The sequence below is a fragment of the Amphibalanus amphitrite genome, unplaced genomic scaffold (assembly GCF_019059575.1).
Source record: "Amphibalanus amphitrite isolate SeventyFive unplaced genomic scaffold, NRLGWU_Aamphi_draft 000035F_arrow, whole genome shotgun sequence".
Taxonomy (NCBI): Eukaryota; Metazoa; Arthropoda; class Thecostraca; order Balanomorpha; family Balanidae; genus Amphibalanus; species Amphibalanus amphitrite.
Genome location: NW_024881531.1, coordinates 916,128 through 938,857, shown reverse-complemented (window position 1 = coordinate 938,857; position 22,730 = coordinate 916,128). Strand labels below are relative to the sequence as shown.

The 22,730-nt window shown below is 52.6% G+C and overlaps 1 protein-coding gene across 3 annotated transcripts in view; it reads left to right on the top strand.

Annotated features, from left to right (window-relative positions):
* Positions 1-22,730, top strand: part of LOC122371048 — a 56,986-nt gene that overhangs the window by 3,532 nt on the left and 30,724 nt on the right. For all 3 annotated transcript variants that reach the window (XM_043347118.1, XM_043347108.1, XM_043347127.1), the window contains exon 2: positions 9,460-9,640. In XM_043347118.1, the coding sequence (XP_043203053.1) occupies positions 9,493-9,640 (148 nt within the window). In that variant the 5' untranslated portion in view covers positions 9,460-9,492. The remainder of the gene's footprint in view (positions 1-9,459; positions 9,641-22,730) is intronic.

Genomic DNA, 22,730 nt, shown 5'->3' with positions numbered 1-22,730 from the left:
GCTGTTGCACGTTTTCCTGTGGCTTATTTTTTAGGAGCGTCTCATCGATTCACATTGACATTTTCCTTCCATTTGTCATCGAGCACGACTTCCTAGCTTTACGTATTGTGGGAGCTTTAACTGATCCGACGGCAGGTTTTCCTCTGTTCTTTCATCCATTTTCTTGCAAAGATGTCATCGCGTGGGCAATCACAATCACTCAATTGAATAGGTAGCTTTTGCGTTTCGGAACAGGTAGATACTGAAGTCTGACTCAGTTTGAACTAACACACTGACTATGAGCAGTGCACGCATTACCAGGCGTCACCTTTCCCTTCTACGCCTCCTTTGGCTATGCGTGACACAACAGCGGCCCCTCCCCCTCCCCTCGCCTCCGACCCCGACTGATGGCACCTGTTTACCCGGGACACCTTTCTCAGCGCCCTCCGTGACACCGGGACGGTGTTTTTACCGGGTGGTGTCCCACTGCCCGGCGCCCCGGCGCACCGTCTCTGCATCTCTAATGACGTCGTACCGGTGACGCCGGTGGGTGACGCGCACCGATCTGAGAGGCACCTCCGCCGCCGCCGCCGGAGGCCTGCCGCGCCTCAGCCAAGATGGCGAGCGGCCGATGGCTCCGGCTCGGCTCTGGGCTAGCCGGATGACGTGGGCGGTGGCTGAGCCCGCAGAGCCGGCTCCCAGGAGGTACGGGGTGGCGCGGTTAGTCACGCAGTCGGCTCACGTGACGTTGTCAATGGTGCACCTGTCGTTGGTACGGCCTCTCGTACAGCGGAGTGAAGGTGTATGGTATCGTCTGGGTGCTCCTGTGGACTATTGAATGGTAGAAGTTTTCACCTCATCTCAGCTGTAGAGCAAATTAAAGAGAGATCGGATCAAATTAACTCGCAGCTTTAGGCGCAGCTTGCTTCATTCCTTATGTTCGAAATCGGCAGGTCACACCAGTCGGCCCTGAATAATGACGGTCATTTATCTGTCCCGTACATCTGGAGCGGATCGGAGGGCAGTTTCTGCCAGGTGTAGCGTGGAGGCCGTCTCCAGACCTGCTCGCGGATGAGCCGCCGCTCGCCGGTCGCTCAGAGGCCAGTTTTCTCCGTCTCTCTCCTCCGTCCGGCGGCGGCCGTCCGACTTTTCCCGGCGTTTCTCTCTCGTTCGCCTTCCGGGGACGGTCGTGGTCCTCCGCGAGAGGTAGCTGGTCTCCAGCTGGTGACCGTTCGACCGATCTGCTGTCTTCCTGGGCTTCGTATCTAAGGGGCGGGCCGGCGCCTCCACACCTGCCCCCGCCGCCCGCTGCTGCTTTGTGTCGATTCCAGCTGGTGGAGACGCGCGCAGGTGTCTCATGTGCAGAGAACCGTCTCGAGCAGGGATTTAGGCGAATTTTGAAGAGTGAGACCGGTTTGAGGCTGAAGATCGTCCGCTGCATTGTTGTGACGTCTGTCATGGTCTTAAGTCGACTCATGTCGGGGCTCTAGTTGACATTATTTAAATTGACCCTTATTGTCAGAGACCGCCCGGGTAATTATCTAAACTTTCAACTTCTGGTCAATATCAGCGTACCCATCGAATACCCATGTCCGATTACGTGTAGCCACTCGCGTGTGCCATCCATCTTCCTGTTTGGAGCTTGTCTCGGATTCCGGAGCTGGTTAGTCTCTGAGGGGCGCAGTGATTTCATCTGAGGTATGCGCTGTGGCCCGATTTGAGCCACTTTCATCCCCGCCGCCCCGACCATGGCCGACCGTTTGCCAATGGAGTGCTCGGCTTACAAAGTATCTTATTAATCGACTGAGGAGCCACGCGTCTTGCTGTGATGAACAAACACCTTGGCGGATTATACATTCCTGCCTTGGGATTATCTGAGGTTCCATTGAAGCTGTGTGAATAAAACATGATTGTATGGTGCCCCGGCGCGACACGTAGTTCTCCTAAATCGAGCGGCCGGGAACGTAGCAGGCATGCATGGCCCCGTCTTGTATATGTTGGAATGTGGTGACTATGCATTGGAATGAGATCAGGAACCATCGTTCAATTAAGTGGCTTGTTGGTGAGCTGTTATTGTGGTTATACCTGATAGAAATGAATGAATGGTTTCTGAAATATATAAGACGATCTACTGACGCTCGACAAAAAGATCCTTCATCCTGAATGGCCCACCAGCAGCTGAAGACTGTCGCCATTTCTGCCAGTGAAAGCCGTTCTGCCACTGCCAATTCTCTCGCGAATCACCAGTAGCAGCCATCACCTCCGCCCCTTTTGCCGTCGTTGACGAGATAGATGTGTGATCTCCACTTGACTCTAGCCCATCGACCATCGCCATCCCAAATTTATGGGCAATCATACTGCTAAATGTCCAATATTCCTGAGAATATCACCGGTCAGCGAGAGCAAATCGTTCAGCAAGCGCTGGTGAGCGCGTGCTTCTCGACGGTCTTCAGGTGACGCATTGCTTCAGATGTGCATGCTCGAATGTGGATTGCGAAGGTCGCATCATGCATGCATGATTCACTTTCGCGAGGGACAGAGCCTCACTTGATCACTGGAAATACGAGTCGCATACACTCACTTCGTTTGACAGTTACAGACCGCAATCGTTATGATCTATGTATAGATCTGAATCGTTCGACCGATTCCTCTGAGCGAGCTTCGCTGGTAGAACCGTTTAGCTGAATCTTGCGACAAGCTGAATTTGTCAACCGTCTGGAATGTTAAACGGCCGGAGGTCACCGTTGCAAGGACGCTGTTGCCTCTGGGACGCAAATCACCATGACAACTCGGCTGTTCGTTAGCATATACGGCCACGAGTGTCATCGATAGGTTGATGGTCGGGCGCACGTTTGTCTGAGAACCGTGCGCATTTGCCATGCAGATGCGCCTCGGTTCGACTCGGTACTACGTTATGCACCTCGGATGGGTCTTGAATCGATTAGCTGATGGGTAAGAGTTGAAGGACGGGCCTCGCCCAGAGGCGGGTGGTTCTCAGGTCAAGGCGCAGCCTCGGTCTTGAAGGGTCACGGGTCGGCATGAGTGGGGTGAGCTGGTGCACGTCGAACATTATTGAATACCGCGGCATGAGGTCGTACCCGACTATTGAGCCGAGTTCTGACAAAGTAATGATGGACTTTGTTCGAAGGAAACCGATTAATGGGCGGTCCCCTGGCGATTTATTTAGGCTACTTTCAATCAGGATGATTCCTCTGTCACGCAAAATGATAACTCTTCTTGGAAAGGCATTGCAGCTTTTCTTACGTTTATTAAATTCCTAATTGCTTATTAGATACGGGCTGAGGAAGAAGAAGCTTGTCGTTAAGGATATATTTTCCCTTCGCTGCGCTTATGAATACCCTCCTATCCCATTTTTTTCACATTTCATGAGAAACCTGACGAACCATCATCGAGCCAGGACTACAAACGTTCACCATTGCTAACTGGACTATGGACAGTAGCCTCCTGGACCCCTGACCTAAGTAGAATATCCCATCGCTGGTGAAACTCTGGCCCGCGCGGCAGCGGTGACGGGCCTCTCGCTGATTTCCTCTCACCCGATGGAACACGGCTGGCAGCATCGCGACGCGTGTTCGACACCACTCTCGAATCGTCGAACCAGCAGCGCACCGCCGCGCCGTCCGCATTCGGGATGAGGTGCGGCGCGGGCCTCCCGTCCTCCGCGCGGACGGCCCGACCTCCCGGTGGCCAGCGTCGCTTCCGGACGGCCGCGGCTCGTCCCTGCCACCTCGGCGGCGGCTCGGAGGCTCGGGTGGTGACCGGTGAAAGCTGGACGGGTCGGCCGGCGGCGACTCGTCTGCGATGGTCCGCGGCCCGCCGGTGGTGTCTGGGCAGTCTGCGGTTGTTAGTCTCTCTGCCACGCCCGTGGTGGAGACAGTTGACTGATGTCTGACCGGAGAGAGAGGCCTGACCGGCGGCGAGGCGCGATCCGAGTCCAGATGAGGCTCCGCGAGCGAAACGAGGCGCTGCGTTTGGCCGATTCTGACTTCGGGTGGTTATATAATGGTCCTGAAACTATATCAAAGGACGGAGCTGGTTGGTAGTCTTGGGTCGAGCTCATGCATAGCAGTTATGGCGTGCTGCCTGCCGCTTGAGAGATGATTTCGGTGGTAGTGAGCTAGGTGGAGTATATTCTTTGTGAAGGGATTATGAAAATCTTTGCCAGGATGGACCATAGAAGTTTGCTCCGACGCTCATATTTGGTCGTGAGACCTTCAACTTGATTTAAGCCGATTTGGTCGACTGACAACCAACGTGGCTGTAGAAGTAGGTTCGTCAAGTTTCTGCTGATACCTATGTGGAGAATCTCATCATCTTGCCTTGAGATGTTTCCTTCTCGCCCCCTTTGGCTTTCTCTTCCGTGTCGGCTGCGGGACGCCCTAGCCATTAGCGGCAGCCTGCTCCTATGATAGCCATCTCTGCCGGTCGCGGTGGCACGAAACTGCGCCGAGCGCGTCTTCCGACACGTTTATCTCATCTAATGGCGCATCTGCGTAGTGCTGGGCGCCGCCTCCATGGACGCTGTGGGTGTGTCCGAGTTTCAGGAGACGCCCGTATGTCTCTGGAAATCTCTGGAGATTTACAGAGACACCTCTCAGCCTCCGGCCGTCTCTGGGCTGCTCCGCGGAGAGCCGGGCCGATCGCCGCCGCCGGGCTGCCCATTATCGTTGTTTTCCTCCGCGGGGTCAACGGCGGGGCGGCAGCGGCGGCCTCTGCTGCCCTCGGTCGGCCCGCGCCCCGGCAGCGCAGCCCCGTGTCAATGATGCGCTGATTATTGGCCCGATGGCCTTCGGGGCGGGTCAGCAGAGGTGGCCGCCTCACGGAGTGGGTGGGGGAGGGTGAGGGGTCGGGGTCGACGGCAGCAGCGCGGCGGCGCTCCGGCGCGGCCGAACGTGCGGTCATCGCTCGATGCTCGCTCGTCACGCATCGGCGCGCGGGCAAATCGCTGTCGGTGCCGGCGCTCGGGCCCGCTCTCAAATTGCTGGGAGTGGCGCCGGCTGGCGGGGCGGCACACCGCTTAGGAGCAAACAAAAAACACCGGCTCGCACCATCTGGGCTGCACTGGAGACGCTGCGGGGGCTTGTAAGGTTTTCAGGCTTGGGGAACATCCGCAGGCGCTGGTTAAGTCGGTCTAAATCACTTCATCCATGGGAAAGCAATAAAGTTCTCTTAGTCGTTATCTCTGCTCCAAGCTCTCGTTGATTAAAACAGCGTCTCAATTAAGCCCGCATATCTAAACGAACCTGCTCGTTTTTCTACCGGTCACAGGTTTATCCATTGTGCAATCGTTCCCCGCTGCGAGGTAGCCTGGATCATGAGCCAGCATAACTCCCGGTTCAAGGGCATCTCTGTGAGCGGGCCGTTGACTGGCATGACGGGCAGACATTGCAGTAACAGTCGCCTAATCGTTACAGCAGTGGGTTTATGTGGCCCAATTTGTCATCTTTCGGTCATGGTATAGTTCGCAGAGTTCTCTTTGTTATGTTAATAATGTGTGTGTTGTGGAGCACTTAAGCTAAATTTGTATCACATGTGTGTAGGTTGATACTACGTCATTCATTTACGAATTTCCATTTAAAAATTATCTGCACGTTACAGTAAAACGCACTGGAATACTCCATTCGCCTTTTCTATCTGCAACATCCTGTTCCGCCGTTGAGATTCTGATGTGTATGTGGTTTTACCGGAAACCAGCTGGATAACTCTAAACTGGAGTCACAGGAGTGTGTTTTGAGGCATAACTAGAGGATGGGAAGATGTGGCATTGGTAAACATATAAGGAGAAGCACGATTACAATATTAAAGCAAGACCGCGGGGCGTTGACTCCCGTGGGAGCTTGTAAACGGAAGACGAGACATCTCTCTACAGTCGAGACTGCTTTATAGCTGGACATCGGATACTGTGATCGTTTATTTATGTCGGAAAAGCTGCGGTTGTCGAATCGTTCACTGTTCAGTTTTTCTCATAGCTCATTGAACAATTGGTATTAGTTTTATGTTTGGCTTTCATCGACACAGAGGTGGAAATGCCAATTTTGACCACCATTTCGCGCGTAGTGGCTTGAATGCCTCCGCTCTGGAAGTAACTTAATAATTTGATGCGTTGAAGACGTCATGGCTCGCCTGGCTGTGCTAACAAATGGTACCATTTGTTCGTAAATGGCTTCTAGTTCACATGCAGGTAGATAACAATGAGCAAAAGTCGTGAAAAATAGCATGGAAATGTCTCATAAATGATCTAGTGAATAAGCTACCATAAATTGTCTGTGTTGAGGATTTTCTGTTACGGTGCACGGTCGTCCATGTGAGACTTCCACCGAGCTGTGAAGGCGTTGCGATATCATAGATCGGCGAAAGATGTAACGATGCTTCCCATATTTTGATATTCTTTATCAGTTGCATTACCATACTACAACGGCATGGCCCGTCGATAAGAACTACTTCTGACACGCTAATGTTCAAGACTTCCTGTATCAGACTATCAATCCCCGCTGACTGCGACCTTGTGGGCGAGTTGTTAACAACCGTGCTTGGCATGATTGATGTGAAATATGTGCCGGGAATGGCCTACATATCGCGGCAGGGGGCACCGATATCGTACACACACGCCTTTTCATTGTACCGCATCTGTGTGTTGTTTTACGGTCGGGCAGCGGCCGGGCCAGTTCCATATTCACACCATCGTCCAGTCGGAGCTATTTGGGCCATCGACCCGATCACGGGCGCTCATGGCTGACCCAGAAACTGTCCAGTGTCCGCGACATGCTTTGGATAATTCCGCGCCCTTGGACCGGACATTGTGTCCACCGTTCCGGACATATCCGCGCTCAGCTACGAACATGTCCGAGCTCTGAACTAGACAATAGACTTGTGATCGCGGCATTCTTGGGACACATCGTCTGTCAATCTCGTACATACTTATACTCCTTACCTGTTTACTTGGATCATTGCTTGTTCTCTGAGTGGACGAGTTTCCCACTCCCCTTATCGGTGAGTTTCCCATACTAGTTATTGTTGTTAATATCATTCCTGTCCGTTTGAGAAGTGGTTTTATTTGATCTCACTTGTCCGAGACATTTTTCATGGATCACACGGATCGGCGATTTCCAGTTACCACAAGTGACCACATTTTCCGGCCGCAGCTACCTGTGTATCATCCAAAACGAGCCTCATTCGGCTCTGCTCCATGTTTAACGAGTGTCTGAGTGGTGTTTTGCCTGGCATAATGCCGCCATTATTGATCAACGATGAGACGACGAGCCTCCCCCTGGGAATGCATACAGGCCGCTCGGTCGCCGCCCTCCCCTCCCCTCCCCTCCCCTCTCCCCCTCACCGCCGCCGCGGGCGGTATGGGACCTGTAATCGGAGGCGACGTGTGCATTATGGAAGCTCATGTATCGGTGCGCCTGGTCGGTCCCGACACAGACGGCTTTGGCTCGATGGCACTGCGATTGATTTGTATGATGACGATATGAGCTAAGTGCATGGGGATGGGAGGAGGGAGAGGGGTGGAGACCTGTGGCACGGGAGGGCGGGGACTGGGGATGCGAGGCTTGCTGTTATGGTTGGTGGGGTCCGGAGTAGTGTTTGACTTAGTGCGTCACTTCAGTTACAAAATCAGCCATCATATCAATGCAATTTGCTTGAAGTATTTCCTTCTGGTTTTGAAAAGCTGCAAACAATAAACATACCTCAGCCTCGTTATAACAAATGCGAGTTGTCAGGGGATATTTTACTTTGATATCCTTATTACTTTCACTAATGACATTATTTGACTAGAAATCAGCAGCACAGAAATGCAACGTCAATAGCTTGATCCAAGCTCGATTACTTATCGATTAGGGGCTCAGTTACCGCTCACTTCCTGGTCTGAACGGCTTGGGCTCTTGTGCGACGTCTATTGGCTTTCCATTACCTCTTGCCCGGCTATTGATTGACCTGAATGGACGTCCAAAAAAAGAGGCCACCCCCGTCGAGAGTTCCAAATTGGCCGAATGACCGGGTGTAATCGATAGAGGTGACAATGACATCTTCTGTTGACAAAAATGATGAACACGATATGCCTCAATTCGATGTGTCTGGCCATGTGCGAAATAATGTCTGCCCCATGTGTAGTGGTTGGCTGGGCCGATAAAGAGCTGTGGCGAGACCGTCATTCTATCGATCATTGTGGAAGCTGCTCCGACGCGGATTCTGTTGCGTCATTGTGAATATGTCACGGTAAAGTGGTTATTGAACCGTAAACGATAATAGCGCAGCTAGTTTAAATTGATGATGCAATTAGTTGCCCCACGAATACCATGTTCAATCTGTTATCTATGAAGCACGCCCCAAATGTCCCAAATGTTTCTGAATGTCCAACGTTCATCTTTTGGTCGGTGAAATTGGAATGGCCAATGCCATTGGCCATTGCTACTTTCTTTAATTAGGAAAGACCGCAATCGTAGCCTTGCTTTCACTGAGACTAAATTCATGCTGCTTTGGCTCCAGTTGCAGACTGACACAAGCCTACAAACGTTGGACTGTCACTTTCGATGCGATATAAATTTGTTCCCTGTTACCCAAGTTAAAACGTACCTTTTGCTTGAAAGTCCACAGCGTAAACGTTTCTGCGATATTCATAGTTAATGCTTAATTCTGAGAATGCCTCATCTAGAAGGGGTTTTGCTGTATTGAATCTGGCTTAATACTCTGTTTTGTTCAGCAGGTCAAAGGTCATGTGACGGCAAATTGCTTCAACTGCTTTGGATGCATATTTTGGAAGGCTATCGTGACTGAATGAATTATGACGTGTTTTGTTCGGCCACCAATCAAAAGCCATTAGAGACGATGTAATGACCGATATTTATCACAATTCGCCTGAGATATCGTGGATTTGCATGCACGTCCCTGACTCAATCGACCCGTCGAAATAAAAATGGAAAACTCTGCGTATAAAAAGTGAATCGCACGCATTTCGTTTGTGCTATTTTTATTGCGTATTTTTACTGTTGAATCACGATATTGTCACGCATCACGAACTCGGCTGAACGGCTGGTGACAGTTCATGACGAGCTCACTCCCTTTGTTGAAAATGTATCGATCCCTGGGGCGGTTCGCCCCTCGCCCCCTGTGACTCAGGGTTTGTCCAGACCTGACCACCGCAGCTGCCTGTCCAGGCTGCAGGATCGTGACTGGCTCCCCTTCCACGACCCCTGTCCCCCGTCAACCCTATCGCGCCCCGCAGCCGTAATCTATTCTCCCCCCCCCCTGTGGCCCCCTCCTTTCCCCTTCTTGCAGCCCCCTCCTTTCCCGTATTGGAACACCATTCTACCCTCCAACCCTCCCTTCACCCTCATCCACGCCACCGCCCAACCATCACCCCTTCCAGTCTTCCCTCTAGCCCCCTCCCTCGGCTTAGTGTGCCTCGTCACCTCCACAAGGATCTCGCGCTAACCTCTCGCCCCCTCTCTGTTGCAGCTCGGCCTGAGGGCCCTCTCCACACCTCCCGCCATGACCCGCTGGCTGTGCCCGCTGGCGCTACTCGCGCTGACCCCAATCGCCTGGGGCCACGTCGCGCTGACCTTTCCACCGGCGCGCAAGTTTGACCTGGACTTTCTGGATTCGTTCCGCACCAAGCCGCCATGTGGAATGCCCAAAGGTGAGTCCGGCCGCTGCTTCCTCTCTTGGGGTTGGGATCGGATCGATCATGTAGGGAGTGTGGTATGCAAGTCACAGTGACTGGGGTGCCATGTCGCAATGTGTTGCGTGCTGTGTTATTAGAATGCCTGCGGCGATTGACATGGCGCAGGGAGAAGGGGAGGGGGGGGGGGTCACCGGCATGCGTCGTTGCGTAGTTGTGGGTTTAGCTAGTCATCGGTGTACCATGAGGCGGGCTGCGGCTGGTGTTTGAACGACGCCTAATTACCATGGATTAGACGTTAACTATCCGGGCGTTTGATAATTGCCGTAGATACAGTTGAGTAATTGGAAATGGCTGTTATCGTCAGTGAAGTGTAACGATGAATATCCAATCGACGCCCTGGTTATGGGCACGTGGTGACTGCGCTATCGGAAAACACACATCAAGAGGCATAAAAAACCTGGAATCTTGGTGAGGGTCTGGTTGTGACAGTCACGTGTCGAGGGGGTGCTTTTCCGTTATGACGTGATAAAGTGAAGGCGTGGGGAGAGGCCCGATTCCGTGGAGTTTCTGACTCACTGGCATATGGTTAACCTGGCCACACCTGCCTTATGGAAATTCCCGCACCGTGCTACCAACAGGATGTGCCGTGTTAAGTCCTACGGTGGCCACTCTCCTACGTGACCTCGGTAGTCTCGAGTACTCAGGTCTCCTGGTCGGTTGGGGACTGTGGATAAGAACAGCGAGGGTAACGTAGAAGTTTTACGAGGGGCATCAGGTACGAAAGATACTGGCTTATAAGAAAGTTCTGTCGTAGAAGAGCACAGGATCAGGAAGAACAGATGGATGCGTTGCAGCGCTACCGGCTGTACTGCACTAAGGTGGAAGGCGTCGGCTGGTACCGACCCGGTTTGGTGCCGCCAAGGCCGGCGACCATTCATCGCTAGTTCCTCGCGGCCTCCTCACGTCGATCGCACCCGCCGCCGGCACCGGCTGCGGCCTCCGCTTGCGACACGGGCAGGAAAAGTGGCCGGACAGGACCGGGGAACGTCTCCCGAGCAGACACCAGTCGATGACGTGACTGGGTCGTCTTTATGACGTCACCGGGTAGACTCCTCGCGAGCCCGCTGTAGGGGGCGAACGCGATGGAAAAGTGAAAATGGCACCGGGAAGGAGCGCTAAGAGCCAGCCGCGTGATGGGTTGGGAAATTGATGGAACTCGTTTTGCGAGAAGCTGTTGCCTAAATGACAGGATGGCTTACTAATGGCTTATTAGATGAAGGAACTTTGGAAATCGAAGATGAACGAGTCGGGAAGACGGGTGATCTCGAGTCACGTGGTTATTGCGTTGTCGTATTTGTTCCCATGGCTTGTTCATTGTCTATTTTGCAGCTCTATTGCCTTTGATAGTTATTTATTGACTGTTTACAGCAGGTAACTAGCTTGCAAGTTGCAACAACGGATGCTCGTTTTCGATGATTCATTGCTGCTTCAAATAACAATGTATTGTTTTGTTTTAAATTACTTCTCTCTTCATCATCCTTAAGACGAAACCATGGTCATGGGGAATGTCTATCGGAAGAAGGCACTTGTGCGCGTTAAATGCGTTGCCGGTATCAGCCAGCCTCAGTGTTCCCAATTTAACTCCCTGATTTGGCTAGCCTCCTCCGTACGTTGGCGAATTTAAATCCCCTGTGTTTCTTCTGGTCCGGTGAGGACGCACTACGCAGCTGAGGGTCCAGTCCAGCCCGGTCTGGTCAGGTCTGCTGGTCACTGAGGTCGTCCTTGAAATCATCATACGTCCGCCGCGTGACGAGAGGCGAAAGTGTCTGCTGACCGGACCCTTCGCCGAACCGAGCCTCGCGACTGCCGAGCTGTCTCACTGGGACGGGTTGGAGGGGAAGCCTGGGTCTGCTTCTGCATCTCACAGTGGTTCGAAAAGCGGCTGTGTCTGTAGTAGGTACTCCATGGATGAGGATATGGTTTAACATTTCGTACATGTCTTCATCGGAGCTTGTCACACACAGTTCAACCGCTCTGGCTATTTATATGGTAGAGTGGGGCAAAGCGCCCAGGGCGGGTCAAACGCCCACCCCTCTTTTTTATGAAGTGTTCGACTTTTCGAAGAATTCTCGATAGCCATTTTCAAGAACGAGCAGGAATCTACTTTTGCCCCCTTTTTCGGTTCTACAAGTGGGTTGTTCTGGACGTAAGATAAAGATTAGTTGATTTCAGACAATTTTTAGATATTACATGTTTTCATACTACTAAAACTTTGTCTGATAGAGATTAAAGTAGGCAATGGAATTTAGCTACGGAGAACCTGCGGATTTAAGCTATGTTTTGAGCATTTACTGTTTTGCAACACAATCGTCACACGTTTAATTTTGGTGGACTTCGTTTTGAATGTGCTGTTGGGGTAATACGCCCACTTTGGTGTGGGGCAGAACGCCCATCATGGGCGTTTTACCCCTAATAGGAGTTATACAGTACGGGAATTTGCTAACATTTTTGGCTGAAAGTGAGTGTCGGGATACGTTTCTAATGCTCAGGATTCTTATGAAATATGCAATATACTGGTTAGTATCGCCTGGAACAATTTATTCGCACGAACTAATCTCCGCTCTCCAAGGCGGTGACAGCCCTTTGACTGAATGAGGAGTGGGGTGGTAACAACTAACAACAGTGTTCAAGATGTGTTTAGTGGTGTAATCTATCGATTTAAAGTCAAACGAAATGAGAATGGATAAATACTGCATTCTTTTGTCAGAGTACCGAACGTGTAATGAAACGTTCAGGACTGGGCGTTATGTCTCACTCATATGGGCGTTATGCCCCATGGTTGGGGCAAAACGCCCGATTTGTAGTCCTCTCAATTCGGATGACATATCTCAAAAACCATGCATGCCACTTGTTTCTTATGTGTTATTCGAAGAAAGCCAAGGTAATGAGCTACCAGATCAGCTACCTAGTTGTCTTTCAAATTTGTAAGATAAAGAGATACTGGGGCTGGAAAGTTAGGGTGGGCGCTTTGCCCCACCCTACCCTAGCTGTTTGATATTATCGAGCTGTTTTTCTAGCTCCCATTTGCTAGCGTCCTTATCGTCTCAATCATAACCGGTTCAGGTCGCTCGTCCCCTTCCCTCCCTCCCTCCGTCTCCGGATTGCCTCTCTGTCAGTGAGCGACTTAGGTCTGACGTCTGACGTCTTTACCGACGTCGGACCGGGCGCGGTCTGCTCCGCTCGCTCGCCTGCCCTGCCGCTCGCCTGCCCGGCCGCTCGTAGCCTGCAGTCTCTGTATTGAGGTCAGTGGAGTGTCGGCCGGCCGCCGCGGCAGCAGCGTGGGACTGCCTCCGGCCCCGCCGCGCGACGGTCGGCCCGACGGCGACGACGCGACGGGGCGTGGCGGCGGCGACGGCCGGGTGGGTGTGTCGGCACCTGTGACTGACTGGTTGATCGGTGGTGACGACTGATGACTGTCAGGGGTTGCTGCTACTAGCGATATTAGGGGACGGGATGGGTTAGTTGCTAGGGATGATATCTGTGTCTGCGTTATATGCATTGGACTTTTTAGATCAAACGCCACTCCGCCGTCTGCCACCCGTTCTAGTTCCTTTCCACACGCTTGCCAGCGATTGGTCGCGGCCATCCACGTGACGGTGTTATTACGGGTCCCTCCGCGAACCGTGTGGTTATCCGCGCCAGCCGCGGCTCCCGGCTGACGGTGGCACGTGATTGTGATGCACTATTTACCAAGCGGCTCAGCGCACCGCGCCGTGCCGGTCCTGAGGATACCCTCGAATAGGTCCGCACCGGCCCGTGAGCCGGGATCAGCGGGTATGGAGTTCGGTCCGAGCCGACATTGGAGACGGGTTGCTAGGATTGGTATGTTGGCTGCTGAGACTGAAGCTCGGGTCATTGAGAACTCTACCAACCTGAGCTGGATGGGAAGTGGGAATCCAACCCTGTCAGTCGTAGAGAAGGGTGTGCTCGATGGTCGTATAATCCGGACTGGAGACTCCACTGGTACAGAGACTATATGGTGGGCTCGTGTGTCACCGACCGATGTACCTAACCCGCTGGATTGGACGGGTTCTGGTCGACTCAGCCCGGCTGCCACAGGCGCTGGCAGAGCGCGGGAATAATATGCTGGCCGTCCTGAGTCGGTCGTCGCAATGGAAACTAGACTGCACTGTGTGATGTGTTTTCGCAATTGAAACGCTCGATAAATTCATACGTGTGAAATGATGCAATGGCGAAAACTGGCGGCTCACTCAGTTCATTGCATTCAATTTCGATTTTCTGCATCGCCAAGCGTCACGGTTCTAGTGGTGACTATGAATTAGGCATTCTTAGCCAAAAGGTGATAAATGGCTATTGCATTACTTTCACCCTCCATCTAGCGCTAATTCATCGTCCATTTCAATTGAATTTGTAAACCAAGCGGGAATCGGTCATGCGGGACAGTATATCTTCAGGCGCTTACACTTCACGCCATCTTTTGGCAGAAGTGCGAACTTGTTGCGTAAAGAAAAAAAATGTAATAGAAATTGTGTAAGCGTGCCCCGCCCGAACGCTCGGCGCGAATATCGAGTTTCCTGGTGATCAGCACCGTATGTTGGACAAGTTTGGTTTCAGAACCGTGTTATTTGTTTTATCGGCTGCATCTTCACATTCTCATGCGATGTATGTCATGATTTTCACTCGCGCTTGTCCGCAAATACCAAACCGTGGGAGTGAACCGGACCTGTAACGCACCGTCAAAGTAGTCCATCTTCCTGTGTACGGCCAAATACGGAACACTGTCCCATTTTACCGGTGATCGTTGTCCGTAACCACAGACGGAGGCGGCGGTTGGGAGTATCACTGAGGTGGCGGCCGACGCAGGTGATGGCGCCCAAACGACGCGTCGATGGGCGCCATCGACGCCCATCGACGTCGATGGGCGTCGATATCGCCATGTCGCACAGCGAAATGGCGATAGTGTTGCAGTCTTTGATTGCGACAGTTGAATGCAATGTAATTTATTGGAACTTCATGAACAAGTTTTTCAGTGTCTAGATCACTTTGTCTAGTGCCGGATGACGCTGTCTGAGCACGTCTGTTCAATAACGCGATGACACCGCTGATGACGCCTTCCGATGACGGTCGATGACTTTTTCCGATGACGGTCGATAATACCTTGTGATACCCGATCGCTCCGTTCGATGACTGGTCGCGGCGTGACGCCATTGAACTCGTGGGAGAGGGTCTGCTCCAGTTCCGAACCAGACAACTCAATAGCCGGACAATCGTGATGATCAGTGCCCGGACATTGGTATGAGTGTTGGGGCTCCCGGGATTCCTCATGGATGAAAGCCATCAGCTTTAGCTTGATTGTAAAACATCGATCGACAGCTCAGCCTATATGTCGTCGTTGTGGAGAGTCGTTCAAAGGTTTAATACGATCTATTTGTGCAGTTTGCGGCAAATTAACTGACGTAACAGTTAATATTCATTCTAAAGATCAGCAGTTCTACGTATGAAGGTACGCATTAGCATTATTGCAAGGCTCCGTTGCCGCGGAATTATGTCCAGCTGGGTCTCGATATGCGGTCACGTGAACTGGGTGTGGCTGCGGCGCGCCGGCTCCCCGCGGCCCCAGGCTCTGTCGGGAGCGACGCCTTCTCACCGCCGGCCTCTCAAGGTGACGGCGGCGCGATGCCGCAACCGCGCCACAAAAGAATTGGCCACCACTTTGCGTGCGAACCGGGCCTCGCATCGCGCCCGCCACCACCGCCACCGCGCCGCCGCCGCCAGCCGCCGGAGCCGTGGTCAGAGCCGTTGGCTTCAAGGTCGTGTGAGCAGGGTGTGGGCAGCATGGACGGGCCAGCTGACTGTATGCATACCCTGGTCGTACCCCTGACTACGCTGAGGTGGGGTGGAGGCAGGTGAAGTAAGGCCCCGGCCGGTTCAGTCAGCCCGCTGCTGCTGCTGACGCTGACGAGGATGGGCTGCGTCAGCACTCAGCAGGCTCGACAGGTGTAGCATGCCCCATGCATCGTGACTAAAAAATGCTGCTGTGACCGTCTAGAACCTTCCATCGCCGTCGTTGAGGGTAAACTCACCGTTGCTATCCGATGTCGTACCGAGTTGGCTGACATTTCCTTTTACTCACTTCGTGATTACTTTTCAAAGGTCTTCATCAAAGAGCAAATTGTTTTGCCACTTGTCCGGCGAAATGCCTGATCAGGAGTTTTGTGATGGTGCCGTTGGGGAGGATTCGCTTTGAATACCGGAAACTTTCGCTGATAATCAGTGGCATGGTTTTGGAACCTCACGTAACAGACTTCCGTCTTTATGGAAGGAAGTGAGATTTCTCCGCGTCTGCGAGCTCTGCATTACTTTCCACTGGTCTGCTACTGACACGATAAAAGATGTGCTCTCGCTAATAATAAGGCTCGTCGCTATCTCCACACATCTGATGAATACGATTAACGACTGGTTGATGGTCTGATGAATTTATCAATGATCATATAAGTTTGTCTAATGGCTCTCGGTAAACCTTTTCACCATTTCCCTCTGCAGCCGGCCGAGCTGCCGGCCGACCGCACTGAGAGCTTTGCCTCCGTCCGCGGGCGGTTCACGCATGGCTGCAGCCACCGCCAGGGCTGGTCAACGACTTTGCATTGCTGCGCAGTCGGCACCATTTGTTGCTGGCAGCTGCTAGCGACCGTCGGCAATAATATATATCGTCGGATAGATACGCTGGCTGCTTTGAGCTGCACAGAGTCTATCTGACTGGCCAGAATCTGTGCTTCTCCGTCCAACCTCTGTGCTTTTTCGGATGGCTTGTAGCTCCGCGGCGAGGCGCTGTTTAGCCTGAGGCCCTTGACGAGGCGCCGTTCGCGGGCCGACGGCGACGGCTCTTGGTGCGGTGTGATATCCCCGGGGCTGTGATAATTCCAGCTGAGGAGAGCTGGCTGTGGTGACCGTTACACCCGGGTCAATGACTAGAAATGCGGTCAGGTCATTCACGGGATGATTGTTATAGTTCAGTTTGATTAGTGAGGAATGTACTCTACTCAGAGTCCGTCGGAGTACGACTCAGAGTCGCAGTCAGAGGCCTGGCGAGTCTGTCAAGGGCACTCGGTGGTTAGGTAGCCCCTTGGAATGCCCTGGTGACCAGCAGTATACCTTGCGTCACGTTTTAATTACATGGCTACCGGCCGCCGCCCGACTGGAAATAATCGCCACTCGAAGGCCGCCTCCCGTGCAGTGGACTCGTTTGCTGCTGCCCGGCTCTGTGCCGAGATGAACTGCGGTACAGGGTGAGGCTCGGAAGGGATGGGGTAGGCGTTAGCAGTGATTTCCGCTGAACGAACAGCTGCGTTATGTCGATGCTGAAAATGATCCGATATTCCCTAAAATGCCACTCGAAAAGATTTCAAGTGACTTTGCAGCGAAAAAGCAACACTCTTTTATGTAACAAGTGGTTGTGATCTGCAACCATGTAGGCAACGCGAGTTTGGGAATTCTTTTGTTCCTACTACCAACGTTTAAGAAGTTATGCAGTGCCGGCATACCGATCGTTTTCTTCCTGAGGTGCTACAACACATCTTCATTCCACCCGTCTCTCGCCGCGTGCCGGGTCCACTCCTCCAACATACCTGCCCGGATCTGCAGCGTACCTCAGTCTCCGTGTGCACGGGAATGTGGGCAGCTCTGCTGACTCAGCCGCCCGCTCGACCTCGATCACCCCTCTGCACCCGACCTCTGCCTCCGCCCCCCACTGCCGCTCGTGCTGCCCGACCCCTGAGGCGCCTCCCGAGGCCTCACCTCGCTACCCGGCCGGCCGTGAAGGCTTCTCGAGCCGCTTCCGAGAACAATGTGGACCGTAGCGTGGCCTCTGCCCCGCCTGGAGCGTTGCAGTACCTTGTGCATTAATGTGCAAAGAATGTGCATGCGGTGGGGGCACGGGGTGCTCCTGTAAAAACTGCCGGCCGTGCAGCTCGCAGCGAGGTGATGTGTTGGTGAACAGCTCCGCGGCGTTGTTTGCCGGGCAGGTGGGTGGCCTTCCGGGTCGGGTAGGGGAGCGGTTGAACGTGACCCGAGGCCCTGCCGCAGAGGCCGACTGCCATTTCGCCTCACCATTCGCTAACTCGCCTCTATTTCCTTCGAGCGATGACTCCTGCTTTTGCTAGGTGCCGCGCGATGATTGCGACTTCGAGTGGTGTCAGATGTGATGTCTGCCGTGCTGATTCACCACACCTGTTAGAATTGAGACTTAACTGAGCTGTGGCACCGTGTTTTTCCGCTCCTTCCGCTCCGTTCGTGTCTGACGTCTTTACATTCGGACGTGCTTTACCTGGTTGCGTCAGTCATGGCGAAGTTGTCCTCGTTTATAGTTTCGTAACTCACGGTAGAATCTCTTCATATTTTATTGCACAACAGAAAAATGATTTCTATATTCTGTTAACAACTTCTAGTTTATATAATTTTCGTCACTGTCCGACGATGCTGCCCGTTAAGTTAACTACAGATATGCTAAAGCACTAGAGCATTTGGTCTACATTTAAAGTGGTCTGTTTGTTGCTATCATGGTCCGTTTCCTGCGATGTTGTTTCCTGCTGATCCCGTTATTCCTGCCGACCTCGCAGCGATCTGAGATCTTACTTCCGCCGGTATTTGTGCCAGAGGTGGGCCGCAAGATGGCGAGATGTCGGCTGCAGACAGGCGAGGTGACTGACCTTGCCCCGATGACTGCGGATCCCGATGCTATCGTCAGACGGTCTAAATGCTGGTTGTTGACGGTCAGCTGGGGTTTTGTTGGGCTGACCTTTGTCCCAGCGAATCACGCTCAAAGGCTTCGTGCACATGTTTATGACCTTAACTTGTCTTACAGTTAGCCTAAGCTTTGTGCCACGAGTCCGTGGAGCTTGCGTCTGTAAAACCATGGAACTAAAGGATCTATGGACCCATGGGTGGGACGTGGGCTTTCAAGAATTTAGCAAACAGCTTTGTTTGCTCGTGTGTTTTGTGATGTTCTTCAGCCATATCCTCTGTGGATCGTGAATGTTTCACGATGACTAGTATAACTGTTATGCCAAGCCAGCAACACATAACGGCATCCTGGCTTAGTGAAATGGCCCTGAAGTCCGCTGTACTTACGAGGTCCTCTATTGATACACCCTACACCCTTCCCTACCGGTTTGGTCGGGCGTGCCTTTTCGTTTGTTGCACGGGCGTTAGTAAACAGCACTCGTGTCCGTCGGGGCGGTAAAACGCGATGGCCGATTGTCGATTTATTGTTCTATTGTGCTGTCGCCGTGTGGGCTTGGTGCCGCGATTGGGCTGCCCACGGGTCACGGAGTGGCGTGCTTGAAGGAACGCCTTCTACAGGTGCATAGGTGGTTTGGGGGCAACCCTTCACTATTCGCGGATAGGATCTGATGAAGTTAACGTGCTGATGTTTGAACTCCCTCCGAGTGAAGCTGTTCACCATTCTTTTTATTGGCCTTCACCGAAGCACACTGCGCTCATGTTGTCGGTGGTACATCACAAACCGAGGAAAACTGACGCGTTGCAGCGCTCATAAAATACCGGTGCGATTTACCCGTCCTGGTATTTGGTGTGGCTCTGGAGCTGAAGTGGGCTGGCTAGCGGGTAAACGCGTCTTTTAAAGTCAAAAACTGGTTTCACGATTATGGCCCGTGACTCGCCAGCGCGGCTGGACATGAGCAATAATGAGCATGTATCGACACGAATATCACTCAGTGGAAGAATCACGATGGTGAAAGAAGAGACGTCAGAAGTAACCTCTATTGAATGAAGCGTTTCATGTGCGTGTACCCATGGGCTGCCCATTGTGTGCTCTTTGTTCTACCTTGATTGTGTGGGTCGGAGAAGGCGCTAACAAGCGTGTGGCGACTCAACAATGGCTCACGTTGATTTTGTGCAACGCATTGTGTCGCTCAGGTGGCTGATGTTGCGAAAATATCCTGCCCTGCAAAACACGATGGTGCGCACTTGCAACATGCGGTGACCGGAGGCCTTTCCAGTTTGTGACCACTCTTGCCGAACGAAGCGATCTTGACGACAGTTTCTGCTGAGTGCCGGAGCTGTTTTCGCCAATCTCCTGTCAATGGTTGGCTCTAAAAACAGACGTGCCCGTCGTCCCTGTCGCCTGTCGGTTCAATTCAACTTTGATCCATCGACCTGCTTCGCCTGCTGACCTGGACAGCTTAGCCAGAGGTCGCAGGCGGTGGGGCCAAAGCTATTGAACCGTTTCAATCCTCGTCCGCTTTTAATGGTCACGGCGATACCTAATTGTCGATTGCACGTCGATAATTATGTTAAATGTGTCCCGACAGCCACTAACGACTAGCAAGCTAGCTGGATAACTAGACTAGCTGCGAACATGGCGCAAGAGTTGATTCCTGTCCCCTTCCAAGCACTGTGAGCTTGCAACACACTTTAACCCGAGCTCGTCATCCATGTTATTTGTCCCCCCTAGGGGACCTACCGAACCTCAGATTTTCAGAACCCTGTGATCGGTGGCGCTGGCCGAAGGAGACCTTGGTCGTGCCGAGTTCATTAGAGCCGGCACTGAGGCGGTGCCGTCATTTCCGCCGGGACACGCTGATGCCGCTCTCACGACGTCGTCGCCCACTCGCTGAAGCCTGTCTTCCTGTGGTCGGCGCCCGACTCACGGTCTCACGGGCGTGGCGATTGATTACGGAAACTATGGTTCGAGTGGCTCCCGGTCGTGCTGGCATTGTGGATTGACGGCTGGTAGACGTATCTGGTTATCAAGTGCTAGTGGATTCGTCTGAAGACTGAAGGTTCGTCTCTGAAGGATCCATGGTCTATACTTACAATCTGCAACAACTTCCGATTGGTTTTACCCTACCCACCTGTAAGAAGAGCTAGCTAGCTTAAAATTAGTAGCTGGCTTGCAAGTAGCTGTGGCGGTGTTGGGTGGTTTCATTTGTATCCCTGTAGCTTGCATAATAATATCACCCCACCGCGGCCAGACGAGTGTAGTGACAGAGTTCCCCAACCTCTCTGGACGGCCGGCTGTGACCAGTGCCGGCGGTTTCGTCGCCACATTCTCTCTGATCGGTGGAGCGTGTCGCCATCCCAGCCGTCTTACCGCCAGTCTGATCGACCGGCCGGCGGGCGTCCACTGGCGAGCGTCCACCGTCGAGCGTCCACCGTCGAGCGTCCACTGACAAGCGTCCACCAGCGCAGCGGTGTGGCGGCCGGTGGTGGACGCAGCTCGTGGGTGACGCGTGCAGGAGGGTGCGTGCTCCACTGAACAGCAATATGAAACAGCTGGCAGACCGGAATCCAATTGTGACTTGCTGTTGGATTTTAATGTGTTTATTGAGTGAACTGCTAGGTTTCATTGCGATGTTTTGAGGTAACCACGGTGCGAATAGTAATTGCGTCATTCACGACACGTATATCCTGAGTACAATGGATGATTGAAATGGCATTCACTTATGCTGGTTTATATTCGAGATTCCTTTTTACCCGAGTCTTTTCACTTTTGAGTCGATTCATAAAGTATCACCTGTCGGGCTATAGGACGCTATCGTTCGTAACATCTTCGGCCGAACCTTGACCTGGTCTGCGCCGCTGTGCTGCCTTCGCCGTCCGGCGTCCGTCTCGGGAAGGGCCTAGTTTCGGGGCAGGGACGTGGCGTGGTCTTGGGAAGGGTCGCCAACAGGTGTCTGGGTCTTCAGAGCATTCATGTTCGGTCGGCTAGATTAGAGGAATGCTGATTGCTGGCCGGTCAGAATGCAGCTGTTGCTCACACATTGTCTTCACTTCCATGCTCGATATTGAGACGTTAAAGAACGTCCAGCAAATACAACGCACTGGTTCATCTTATACCACGCTGGCACTTCATAAACGGCCTTGAGCACCTCTATCTCCATGCAAGAATTTGTCTGTAAAATTGCCAATGAAGTTTGCCCCGTGCCGCTGTCATTTCCTGCTGTTTGCAAAGCTGCGACTCAACCTTTTGCTGTCTCGCCACGATTTTGGTGACATTTCAAGACTGAGTACGGATCCGGTCTCCTCCCTCCAGGCAACGAATCACTTGGCCCCAAACTGACTTGAGGGAGTTGTTTTATAGGCACTGGAGTTGACAACTATTTGCTAGACCGTCCACTCCTTATCTCAGGTAGTCCGTTGTTCACTTGGCTGCTCTGCCTGTATCATTGGACACCATCTTAAAATTGTTATGTAAACGAGCGTCGACAGCAAAAAGGCATATCGGCCTTCTCTTCCGCGGACCTCATCGCCATTTTCTCATCGTTATCGTCGCGCTCGCTGTTGTCGGCAGCGTCGCTGTTCGTACTGCCGGCGGCAGAGCGACAACTTGCGGTCATTGACCTGCATAATCCGACGACCCGTCGTCCAGTGACTCCTCACTTGTGGACCGATTGTTTCGTGCGGCGGTCCGTCCGACGGAGACGTTCATTTCACGGATGGACGGCGTTAACCGGAGCTTCGCCGCCTCGTAGAGCTGTTTGTTAATCCATTAGAAAGCCGCTAAGAGGATTTGGACACTCGACAGAGGGAGATCGATAACGCTGCCGAGTTAGTGGTGGAGTCGACCAACTAGAGGACAGGTGGTCATCACGTGGGCTGAGGCGATGACTTATGGATGGGAGTAATTGGATTTGGGCCGAAATTATAATTAACGGTGTTCCAAAAATAGGTGTAGTCCACTAAGACGGGAAATTTACAATGTATTGATTGGTTAATAACGGTCTGCAGGAAGAGAATCCTATCCATCTTAACGACGATCAAATGTAAGGCAAATTGTAGTTATTTAATTCACACTCCAGCTGATCCAAATACTGTACAGTACCTAGATAATTCAGTCGTTAAATTAGCCGGTCCATATTTAGCGCTGCCCGGTGTTCGGTCAGCTGCCTTCGATCCTGACAGAAGTGACGTCACTATAGCCCGCCCTCTCCCCTGTGGTGTGGCGCATCGCAGGACGCCATGGGACGTGTAGCTCGCCAGTTCGCCCCAGGCAATGTTTGTGCCTCCCGCCTGCGCATCGTTTGTCACCAAGGCGCCATTTGTCGCCGCCGCGGCCATTATCCGC